Here is an 11,520-nt window from a genome sequence, read left to right on the forward strand (position 1 = left end):
TTCCAGTTAAGAATTGCTCTAAAATATTATTTAATCAAAATTGATTTATTTATTTATTTTTATTTATTTATACCACGTTTAAAATTAAAATGATAAAGATAAATGTGAATAGATTACTAGTTGATAGTTGTTGATAGATGGAAATTGATGGACTGGCAAAATCAGATTGAATGATCATTGTGGCATTGAATGATTGACCGTCTACCAAGAGTGTGATTAATATTTCCTGGCCACTACCCAATTCACTGTCACGTGGGATGGTAATCAAGGTATGATTAATAAATTGGATTTCATGTTGGACATTATTAATGGACAAGGTGACAAGAGTAGAATTGATACCATAGTTTGATCCAGATATAAATATTGATGTTTCATTATCATCGAGAATGACGATAGAGTCGACGACGGGTGGTAAATAACCATAGGTGAAATTATAGAGTATTTGATTATCATCAAACCAATGAGATGTAGTGTACCCTCTACCAGTTCCAGCTGGCACCTTTATAGCGAGTTGGTTGTTTGGTACCAATACAACTAATGGCAATGATGCTGAATTTGCTCTTACACTTGTCCATCCAAAATCTTTACCCTCAATTATAATACTTCCGCCCATTGTAGAAATTGATTGATTATAATCATAAATTTCAAATGATTCTAATAGAAATAAGAAATAAAGAAAAAAGAAATTAATTAATGTATTTAATTTTGTTTTGATTTGGACTTACGACAACCAAGTTTCTTAATTGGGTATTGATAATTTGAAAAATTATTTGGTAATACGTATGGAGCAACCAAATAAGGACTGCACAACCAACAATCGGGGACTGGACCAGTGAAATTATTGTAACTGAGTGAGGTTTCAAAGGAACGACATAAACCTTCTGGAACAGTTCCAACAATATTGTTGTGCATTATATTCAATGATTTAAAGACAGAATAGTTTCCGTTTGGCATTGACTCTGCAATATTATTTCTTTTTAATGATACTTCATTAAAACTAAAAATATTGATTTTAAATGTTTTTAAATCATTTCCTTGTAAATCACTAAATATAAATTAAAATATAATTAGAAAGAATCCATTATGATTAATATATTGATTGATAAAAATATTTACATTGAAGTTAAATTTGAACCATGAATAAATGATGGATATGACAAGGTTTGGAATAAAGATGGATTCTCATAAATTGAAATATGGAATAATGAAGTTGCATTTGTAAAATCAATTGAATTTACATTTGAATAATACCCATCACCATCAATAACCCTAGATTGAAGGAAGAAAAAATTTTAAATTAATAAATAAATAAATAAATAAATATTATTTTTTTTACGATATCTAGACTTACAATCTTTTTTAATGATTTTGATTGTTGAATTGAAGATGGGAAGAGTGATTTGGATGAATTCTTTGGATGCTTTAAATATAATACTTCCAATTTTTCAAATTGATCAAATGAATTAAAAGTGATAGTAGAATTTGATGAATAGACTTCCAATTCTCTAAGGTTTTTAAATTGAGTATAAGATTGTGGAATACTTTTAATTGTATTTGTTATATGTCTTAAAGAGAGGATGATGATGATGTTAATATTAATCATTATTTAAAATTTGTAAATATTTTAAATGTGTTCATACAAATAAACAATTTTATCATTTTCACCATCTAAAATTGGTAATGCTACATTATCATTTAGATTTGGTAAAGATAAACTTCTAATATTTGAGTAAAATATATTGGAAGGGATGGAAGCAGTAACATTTCTAAAATAAACTGTGGTCAATGTAGTGGGGATATATAAATACATCCAAGTTGGTAATGAATTAAAACATTTATCATAACCTAAAAAAACATAAAATATTAATTAGCCTATAAAAGAGATATATGATTTTTTAAAAAGACATACAATAAAATGATTTTAATCTTTCAAGAGTATAAATTGTATCTTGCCAATAACTAGATGCAATGATATAACCACTGTAAATATGAATCTCTTCTAATTGTGTAAGATTTTTAATATCTATTAAATAAACTGAATTACTTTGATTGGATGGATGTAGTGTTCTTTGAAAAAAAAAATAGTTAATAAATATGAATAATGTAGGATTATAAACTATAGTTAATTCTTACAATGATATAACATTTTGTTGATCACATCCAATTACTGATTTAAGGTTACTGCAAACATCACCTGTTAAATTCCAATTCAAATTGTACTGAGTATTTAATGAATTCAAAGTTGCAACTAAATCAACCAAATAAATAAATTAAATTAAATTAAATAAAATAAATAAATAGCTATTACTGTTTCTTACATTCACTTTCTGGAATACTCTTTGATTTACTAATAAATAGATAAATAATAAATAATATTGATAAAAAGATCTTCATCTTTGTTTTCTCTTTCTAAAAAAGATAAGGTTCAAAGTATCTTTTTTTGTTCCATTTATACTTTTGTGTTTATACCTAATAAAAATAATATTATTAATATTTAAATGATTAAAAACGCGTATTGATTACGCTTAATGGCCCATCTCCGAAGAATGATCATCCCAACATACCTTTTCGCGCGGCAGGGCTTCGGGATTGAAAATAATCCCCTGTTTTTGAACTTAGTGCAATAGGAAAGGAAGTGCACTTCCGATCATGAAAGCACTGATTGCTTAAAGCGTTGTGCATTCGATAACTTTAAGTGTCGGAGATACTAAACGCTACGACTGTTCGATAAAGGTTGGGCCGAACGAGATACCAAATATCTAAAGTTGCTTCGTTCGTTCGTTTCATGATTATTAAGTTGTGATACCACCATTTTCTTATTGAAGTTGACCTTCATACTTTCCGGATACACTCTTGCGCACCGATGTTGTCTGTTCTGTTAAAACAGAGATAAAAGTTAATTAATCTTTGAACGTCATCAATAAAACTTTGAGAGGTGAAAACCATTTTTTTACTTTTTTCCAATACTTTCTATTAATTATTTTTTTTTTTAGAGGTACCTCCGCCATATCTTTATAATATCAAATTTACAACCTTGTTTTTTAAAAAATACAAAAGTAAATTGATCAAACAGATAAAGAGAGACAGATAAACAAATAAATAATATTTATACTATCAAACCAAGTAACAGAGATGAATATTTTAACGTAGGTATAATTCAATATATATTATTTATACATCAATTTTAAAGAACATATGTTGCGCAGATCACGATTAACTAATATATATATATATTCCACAGTTCTAATTATGAATTTAATTGGCATCTTGAAGACACTTCAAAACCAGATTTGGTTCTTTTTGAAAATCAAATGCATGATTTCATTAAGAAGAATGGGAAAAACCAAATATCGTTGAGGAACCACTTAACAAACCAGGTGTATTCCCGTTCAACCAAAAAGTATGATATGAAGTACTACCAATTCGGTACTCTTCCTCAACTCAGTAAAACGTCAAACCCTCCAAACCCTCCAAACCCTCCAAACCCTCCAAACCCTCCAATAAAATCTACAACCCTTCAAACAACTCCTCCAACAAATCCTCCTAAAGCTCCCCCAACAAATCCTCCAAACAAATCAAAAACAACATCAACTACTGCTACAAATTATTTTTCACAAGACCAACTGGAAGAATTTACCTATAAAAGATTAGTAGAGATTTGTAAATCAAATGATATTAAAGTCAAAGGTAAAAAAACTGATTTGGTTCAGTTGATTATCAACAATAATAACAACAACACTACAAAGGCAACTAAAAAGGCAAAGGGTGGAAGAAAAAAAGTATTGTCTGATTTGGAAAAAAAATGCATTAGAAAGTTGGATTGGTTTGGTGTGGATTTAATTAGCACCCATGGGATAGGTATCAGATTTAATCCTCTTCAGCCAACACTGCCATTAACCATGCACGATTCAAGAGCTTGCATATCAAAGTCTCTTTCTGAATACTTTGAAAAAGCAGTAGAGAATGGTTATATGGACATAGTTTTGGCAATGGCAGGTGTCGGTAAATCAATAAAACTATCAGACTTGCATAAAAGGGCCAGGAAGTTGGTCAAACGAATCACCAAGAAAACTAGAGTCATTAGAATTATGGATGGCCATGGCAGAATGGTATTTCTCATTTTCAAATATATCATCGAGATATATGGAAAGGAGAGACTCAACGAATTGGAGTTTGAGTTGGTTGACATTGTTCCAGAGGTGACTGAATATCACAAGTGGATGTTTAAAATGGGGTGCAACAATATCAAGTACATCAATCGCAATATTTTTGAACTTGAACATACCCCAGACACCCTTTTGTATTTAAACTTCTGTGGGATCAGCCATTCCATTGAAGAAACAAAAAAACTCTTCTCCACAACCTCAACTCTGATGATTTCATTTAGTGTCAACAGAGGGGCAAAAGCTAAAAAGTATGAATGCCAGCTTAGAGCCAGCTTGAAAGATAACCCGACTATGAAACTGTGTCGTATCGAAACTGGCAGAAAAGATTTTAGATCTTTCATCTTACAGAAGAGAACTGGATCCAACTAGATCCAAGTGATCACTTGGGATACCAACCCAAACCAAAAAAATAATCAAAAGATCAAATAGCAAAAACTTCAAAATTATGAATAACTGGATTATTCAGGGTGATAAGTAGAATTACCTCCACGTGGTATCACCCGTAAACATTTACAAATAGGAATACAATAGTAAATGGCTAAAATTTTACAACAACAATAAAAACATAACAACTTAATAATAAGTTATATTTAAAGAATAAATAAATTTTTAATTTTAATATTTATTATTTTAGGTATTGTGTGGTAAATAACTACTTCATATCAATTCTTTGTTTTTTATTTATTGTCTTTTTGGTGACATGATCCAGCCTATGAGATTCATCAAAGGATTATTGCTTTGTTGAACATTATCTTGGTCATGACCACCTTTAAGTTGATTTAAATGATCTCTGAGTAGTTGTTTGGTTTCATAACAATAATGATTCATTGTTTTAAGGATTCTGTCAATTGTTTGTATTCCCTCTGCATCTACGAATTGAGGAAGAATCAACTTGACAATTTCATATTCTCCATATTTGGTTGCATTTTCGAGTATATATACATTACTTTTCAGATTTCTTACATTGATTAGAAATTTCGCTACTTCTGCATGTCCATAAGTACAAGCATATTCAAGTGCCCTTGCTGTACATCCTTCAGTACGATTATCGTGTAAATACTAATAGTGGAAATAAATAATAATGTTAGACGCCAATCATTGAATGAATAAGTGTTGTTGTTTATACATACTTTGACAATTTCAATGAGACCATATTGAGCCGAATAATCCATAGCATCGGTAGTCGCACCTTCACTTCTGTGCTCTTGAAGGTACTTTACAATTTCAATGTTACCATTTTTAGCTGCTCCATCCATAGCATAGGTTGTTGCACCTTCTGTACGATGCACGTGAAGGAACTTTAAAACTTCAAAATGATTATATTGAGCTGCCCAATCCATGGCCATGGTTGATGCACCCTCACTACGATTGAAATGTAGTAACTGTACAATATCAATGAGCCCATTTGAAGCTGCACATCCATAATCCTAGGTGTCCAAATATCGGGATCAGCCGAGAATTGGTTATAGAGATAATGAAAGATATCCAATCTACCACATTGCAATGATTCGACCACAGCATCTAATGTACATTTTGCCTTGAAAGTGTCAACTAGATATGATAGCAATTCAATGCTTACTTTAGGTATAACCTCACGACCAATAACAAATTCATCGGTTGCTGTACCTCTAGGTCGATTTTTATAAATATACTTTACAACATTGATGTGATCATTTTTAGCTGCATTATAAATAGCCTTGCTCGTTCCACCTTCAGCTCTGTGTTCTTCAAGAAATTGTACAATTTCAATGTGTCCATTCAATGATGCATTATCCATAGCCTTTGTTGTTGCACCTTCCCTACGATGGAAATGAAGGAATTTCACAACATCAATGTGACCATTCATTGATGCAATATCCATTGCCCAGGCAGTTGCACCTTCACCTCGATTCTCATGTAAGAACTATTATATAAATAAAAAAAGATAGTAGGTGAGTTTTGATTTCTTAAAAATTAAATACAGCCCTTCTATTGCCCTAGTACTAGGCCTAGAATACAATATACATACTTTAACAATATCTAACTGACCATTTTCAGCTGCATTATTCATAGCACCCTTTGAACAACCATCAGTCCTTTTGAAATGAAGAAACTATATTTTTGAAAAAATATTAATATATTATATTGAAATAATCAATCAACCAATCAACTTACCTTTACAATCTCGAAACTATTCTTTGCTGCTTCATCCTACAATAAATTACAAGAGAGAGAATTATTAAATAAGAATTATTTCTTTTTTCTTTTAATTTAATATTTACCATTCCATCTTCACATTTACCAATTCCACTATCGTGAATATACTTTACTATTTCAAAAGATGATGCTTTACAAGCCAAAGACATATGTCTACCATTCAACCTTACACCTTTGCTAGAGTGTAACAACTTTACAATAGATAGAGAACTAATCTTGATTGCCATATCCATTGCATTCTTGAGAAATTCAATCTCGAGAGGAGTGGAGGTAGGACATCTCTTGACTAGATACTCTAATATCTCTTGATTTGGTATTGTTATGCTTTTTGAAATGACTGCATCATTCAAATACTTGTATTTAAATTCAGTGACAGAAGACTGTTTCAAGTACTGCCACTTCATTTCAAAACTATTCGACCATTCCAATAGATGTTTCAGTGTATGCATTTGGATGATGACAATATTGAGTGATCGCTAATCTTCTTCGATCGAGTAGTATGTGACTACAATCTTTAGGTAGATAGTGTCTAACAAAGTTCAAAGGCATTGCATACTTTGATATCATTTCAAGGTAGGGTAACTTGATGATATCTCTTCCTTTTACTGATTTTCTTTGTATACTATCACCCAATTGGTTTGTTGTATTAGATATCTGATTGAATATCACATGTCTAATATATTTAACTCTAAATATTGATTGAAATGTTATTGTTGTTGTTGTTGTTGAAGACATTAATGTAATTTATAGTATTGTCAATACAATGAAAGATCTTTCTACATTTGATGAGATACATCGAAATTATATTTTAAAAGAATTTTCGAAAAATCCTATCGAATTGATCATACTACTAGTAGTTCTTGTATGTTCCAACCTTTTATTTATATAAATTAGAGGGATAGGGTACAGTGAGCGTACCATACCATATCCTACGGTTAAATATATAAACATACAGGGAGGGGTTGAATAGTTGTTTGGATGAAGTAAATCAAAGAACCTTCTTAATTCTTATCGAGCTCGCAATAAATCAATTTGTGAATTATAGGTCAGCAGCTGATAAGTCGTGGTCAATCATAGGCTATGACTATGTTATGGCATTGGGATATCATATGTCCTAGGAGTATCTTTGTGTTTAAGGTTTTTCGAAAGGTCAGAAGTGTCAGAGAAAAAAAAATCTTGATATTATTGTTACATTACCGAGTTAATTTAAATATTTCACGAAAAACGAAGCGTTGCTATAATTACCCAATCTTATATAAAGAAAGTGATCTATTTCATTTTTTTTTATCGTCGTCACTTCCAATTCCTTCTTTTATTAACCCACCAGAATGTTTAAACAAATAATTGTAGCTACTATTTTCTTGGTAGCCTTTTCTGCTGTCATTGCTCAATGCAACCCTGTCGTAAGACTTGCAGTTGAAGAAGAAGAACAAGATGTTGTTCCATCATGCTCATCATGTTATGTATCCATGGATTCCTCTATTGCTGTCTTGAATCAAATCCTCCGTAATAATAACAATTTCGAATATTGTCTCGTATGCATTCAAATACTAGAAATAATCCAATAATAATTTTAATTTATATAATTAATTAATTCATATTTATCTTCTTCTTCTTCTTCTTCTTCTTTAGGATCTTTGTGACCAACTTTCAAATAATAATAGAGTATCATGTAATCTTACTTGTGAAAGTCTTGGATATAGCCAATTTGTCTATTTTATCGGTCAAGACAATGCTGACCCAATTGCTTTGTGTCAATATGCCGGTATTTGTCCAGCAAATAGTAATCCAAGTGGTGATGTCAGAATCTTGACTGTCACTCCAGCCTATGCTCCAATTGGAACACCTTTTAACATTAGCATGAGTTTCAATGGTCTTGTCCAAGCTGGTCAAGCCCAAGTCATCGTAAACTCACCATTGCAATCACCAATCATCATTTCCAATCAATTATTGGTCAATTTCAATGCTACTAGTTCAATCACCTTTATTATGAACACTAGTGCAGCAACAATGTCTGGTATCTACCAGATTACAGGTCTTATTTGTGCTGACTCCTGTGAGTCAAATGATATTAATGCCAAAGTTTTGGACAAGGCAACTGCTTCATTTTCAGTCTATCTACAATAAACCAAATCAAATGTTTCATTGGTTGATTATATATACAATAATAATTTATTTTCACAAAATGGTGGACTTTATCCAACCTATTAGGCTCTTTAAAGGATTATTATTATCTTCTTGGTTATTATCACTTTTGAGTTGATTTAAATAATCTATGAGTAATTGTTTGGTTTCATAGTGGGATTTATATTTCATAGTTTTAATGACTCTTTTAATTGATTCGATTCCCTCTTTATCTTTGAATTGAGGTAGAATCAACTTGACTATATCATATCGCCCATTATTGGATGCTTTTTGGAGTACATTTTCATTACATTTCACATTTCTGGTATCGATCAGAAATGATGCTGTTTCTACATGGCCATAAATACAAGCATACTCGAGAGCCCTTTCTGTACATCCTTCACTACGATTATCATGTAAAAACTAATAAATAATATAAAGTCAGAGAGATCGATTTATCATCAATAAATAATGGGATTTGTTGTTGTTGTTGTTTCAAAGTACATACTTGAACCATTTCCATATCACCATTCATTGATGCCCAATCCATAGCATTGGTTGTTGCACCTTCACTACGATGCTCATGAAGGAACTTTACCATTTCAATGTCGCCGTTTTCAGCTGCATAATCCATAGCCCACATAGTTGCACCTTCACTACGATGCTCTTGAAGGAACTTGACAATTTCAATGTGTCCAAATCGAGCAGCATAATCCATAGCATCTGTTGTTGCACTTTCACTTGTTTTGTTGAAATGAAGAAACTTTATAATTTCAATGTGACCATATCTAGCAGCTTCATTAATAATGTTATTTATCGTCCAAATAGTACTGTCAGCACTCAAGAAACGGTCATAGAGATAATAGAAAATATCCAATTTATCGTATTCCAATGCTGCCAACAAACCATCTTTTGTACATTTTGCTTTGACAGTTTCAACAAGATAAGTTACCATTTCAATGTTTCCATTTGATATGACTTCACGATCTATTTCGATATCATCATCATCATCATCATCATCACCGTCATCATCATCATCATCAACATTTGTATCACTTTTTGAGGGTTGATTTTCATAAAGATATTTTAAGAGATCTAGGGAGCCATTTTGTGATGCCCACATCATGGGTGTTTCACCTTGGATTGAGTGCTCATAAAGGTACTTTATTACATCAATGTGACCACTCATTGATGCCCAATCAACAGCCCAAGTTGACGCACCTTCACTACGGTGTTCTTGAAGGAACTTTACAATTTCAATGTGTCCCTTCATCGATGCTGAATCTATAGCATCGGTTGTGCATCCCTCACTACGATTGAAGTGAAGAAACTAAATAGATATGATATGATATGGTTAAATTATATTTATATAATCTCAGCTTTAATAGAATAGAATACAGATACTTACTTTTACTATATCTAATTTACCTTTAAGTGCGGCAACATTCATTGCATTCTCTGAACAACCTTCAGTTCTATTATCATGAAAAAACTATATCATTATTTGTTTTAAAAGATAATTCATTAATTATTGAAATAAATAATTTATCGATCGATTCCAACTAACCTTTACAATCTCTAAACTATTTTTTGCAGCTTCATTCTATTAATAATAATAATAATGATTAATAATTAATTATTAAATTATTTTCTTTTAATTCTAAATTAATCGACTTACCATTGCATCTTTACATTTAGTAACTCCACTATCATGTATATACTTTACTACTTCAATTGAAGATGTTCCACAAGCCAAAAACATGTGTCCACTATTGAGTTTTATACCTTTGGTCGAGTGTAACATCTTTACAATTGATAGATAACTGGTCTTGATTGCAATGTTCATAGCATTCTCGAAAAAATCATGATTCCTATGCATACATCTCTTGATTAGATATTCCAATATCTCTTGACTAAAATGTATGTATTGTTTCTTGATTGTTTTGTTCAAGTACTGCCACTTAAATTCAAAGTCAGTTGACCATTCCACAAGATGAGTAAGTGTATCCAATGTTGCATTACGATGACAACAGTATTGAGTGATAGCTAATCTTCTTCTATTAAGTAGTATTTGATTACAATCCGATGGTAGATAATGACATAGAAAGTGCCAAGGCATTGCATACTTTGATATCATTTCGAGTCGAGGTAATTTGATGATATCTCTTCCTTTTAATGATCCTCCAAGATTATCATCATCTATCCGATTGAATATCAATTGTCTAATATATTTATCTCTAAATATTGAGTGAAATGTTATTGTAGTCGTCATTGTACTAATTATTCGTACTAGTTGTACATGTAGATTAATTAACTTGAATAAGATGACTGTGGACAAAGTTTGTTTTTTTGTTTTTATATATTTATAGCATCAAAGGACCTTTATTTCTTTTTTTTTTTTGGTGACTTCTTGATTTTCTTATTATCTTTCACCATCAACACCCTTTAGTTGATTTAAATGGTCTCTTAGCAATTGTTTGGTTTCATAATAGGATCTATGATTCATTGTTTCAATGATTCTTTCAATTGATTCTATTCCAGATGAATGTATGAGTGAGGTAGAATCAACTTTACGATATCATAGTGTCCATTATTAATAAAATGCTCCAGCATTTTTCATTACATTTCCGTTTTTTTATATTGATCAGAAATAATGCTGCCTCCAATCCTCCATGTTTACAAACAACCTCTAGTGCCCTTTCCGAACACCCTGAGTACGATTTAAATGTAAAAACTAAATAGATAAATAGATAGTAGTAATGGAAATGAATTAATAATAATGTGAGAGAGTGATCCATCATCTTATTATGTTCCAGTTGTGTTATGGTGGAGATACTAGAAAATATAAAATGATTAATTATAATTTTGAAATGAAAGCATGCAATCATTCAAACAATTTTAACCCAATAAACTCACCTTACAATCTAAACTCTTTTTTGCTGCTTCATCCTAAAGGTCGATCAAATAGAGAAAAAGAATGAATAAAATGATAGTCGTATCTTGATCGATCTTAAAGGCAGACGAAACAACCAAT

General features: G+C 31.1%; 6 protein-coding genes across 6 annotated transcripts; 3 read left to right on the forward strand and 3 right to left on the reverse strand.

Moving 5' to 3' along the window:
• Nucleotides 1-67: 67 nt before the first annotated feature.
• On the reverse strand, nucleotides 68-2,946 carry DFA_04317 (putative cell surface glycoprotein; the record flags this gene model as incomplete). Its single annotated transcript, XM_004359993.1, has 11 exons — nucleotides 68-654; nucleotides 726-1,045; nucleotides 1,117-1,181; nucleotides 1,352-1,565; nucleotides 1,641-1,766; nucleotides 1,809-1,845; nucleotides 1,910-2,067; nucleotides 2,134-2,248; nucleotides 2,319-2,347; nucleotides 2,565-2,614; nucleotides 2,839-2,946. The coding sequence occupies 11 exons, from the start codon at nucleotides 2,944-2,946 to the stop codon at nucleotides 68-70; spliced, it is 1,809 nt and encodes a 602-aa protein (XP_004360050.1).
• Nucleotides 2,947-3,407: 461 nt separating this feature from the next.
• On the forward strand, nucleotides 3,408-4,535 carry DFA_04318 (uncharacterized protein; the record flags this gene model as incomplete). Its single annotated transcript, XM_004359994.1, has 3 exons — nucleotides 3,408-3,779; nucleotides 3,882-4,222; nucleotides 4,388-4,535. 3 exons carry the CDS (start codon nucleotides 3,408-3,410, stop codon nucleotides 4,533-4,535), a joined length of 861 nt encoding a protein of 286 aa, XP_004360051.1.
• A 312-nt stretch (nucleotides 4,536-4,847) lies between these two features.
• DFA_04319 (uncharacterized protein) lies at nucleotides 4,848-7,097 on the reverse strand (the record flags this gene model as incomplete). Its single annotated transcript, XM_004359995.1, has 7 exons — nucleotides 4,848-5,225; nucleotides 5,297-5,528; nucleotides 5,555-6,069; nucleotides 6,175-6,258; nucleotides 6,321-6,356; nucleotides 6,428-6,686; nucleotides 6,775-7,097. The coding sequence occupies 7 exons, from the start codon at nucleotides 7,095-7,097 to the stop codon at nucleotides 4,848-4,850; spliced, it is 1,827 nt and encodes a 608-aa protein (XP_004360052.1).
• Nucleotides 7,098-7,690: 593 nt separating this feature from the next.
• DFA_04320 (uncharacterized protein) lies at nucleotides 7,691-8,489 on the forward strand (the record flags this gene model as incomplete). Its single annotated transcript, XM_004359996.1, has 2 exons — nucleotides 7,691-7,897; nucleotides 7,995-8,489. 2 exons carry the CDS (start codon nucleotides 7,691-7,693, stop codon nucleotides 8,487-8,489), a joined length of 702 nt encoding a protein of 233 aa, XP_004360053.1.
• A 51-nt stretch (nucleotides 8,490-8,540) lies between these two features.
• DFA_04321 (uncharacterized protein) lies at nucleotides 8,541-10,758 on the reverse strand (the record flags this gene model as incomplete). Its single annotated transcript, XM_004359997.1, has 5 exons — nucleotides 8,541-8,909; nucleotides 8,995-9,816; nucleotides 9,895-9,978; nucleotides 10,054-10,089; nucleotides 10,165-10,758. 5 exons carry the CDS (start codon nucleotides 10,756-10,758, stop codon nucleotides 8,541-8,543), a joined length of 1,905 nt encoding a protein of 634 aa, XP_004360054.1.
• Nucleotides 10,759-11,087: 329 nt separating this feature from the next.
• Nucleotides 11,088-11,228, forward strand: DFA_04322 (uncharacterized protein; the record flags this gene model as incomplete). Its single annotated transcript, XM_004359998.1, has 1 exon — nucleotides 11,088-11,228. One exon carries the CDS (start codon nucleotides 11,088-11,090, stop codon nucleotides 11,226-11,228), a length of 141 nt encoding a protein of 46 aa, XP_004360055.1.
• Nucleotides 11,229-11,520: the final 292 nt, after the last annotated feature.

The sequence above is a fragment of the Cavenderia fasciculata genome, assembly GCF_000203815.1.
Source record: "Cavenderia fasciculata unplaced genomic scaffold Scf_Dfasci-G-o-33e01.r1-3, whole genome shotgun sequence".
Lineage (NCBI taxonomy): Eukaryota > Evosea > Eumycetozoa > Acytosteliales > Cavenderiaceae > Cavenderia > Cavenderia fasciculata.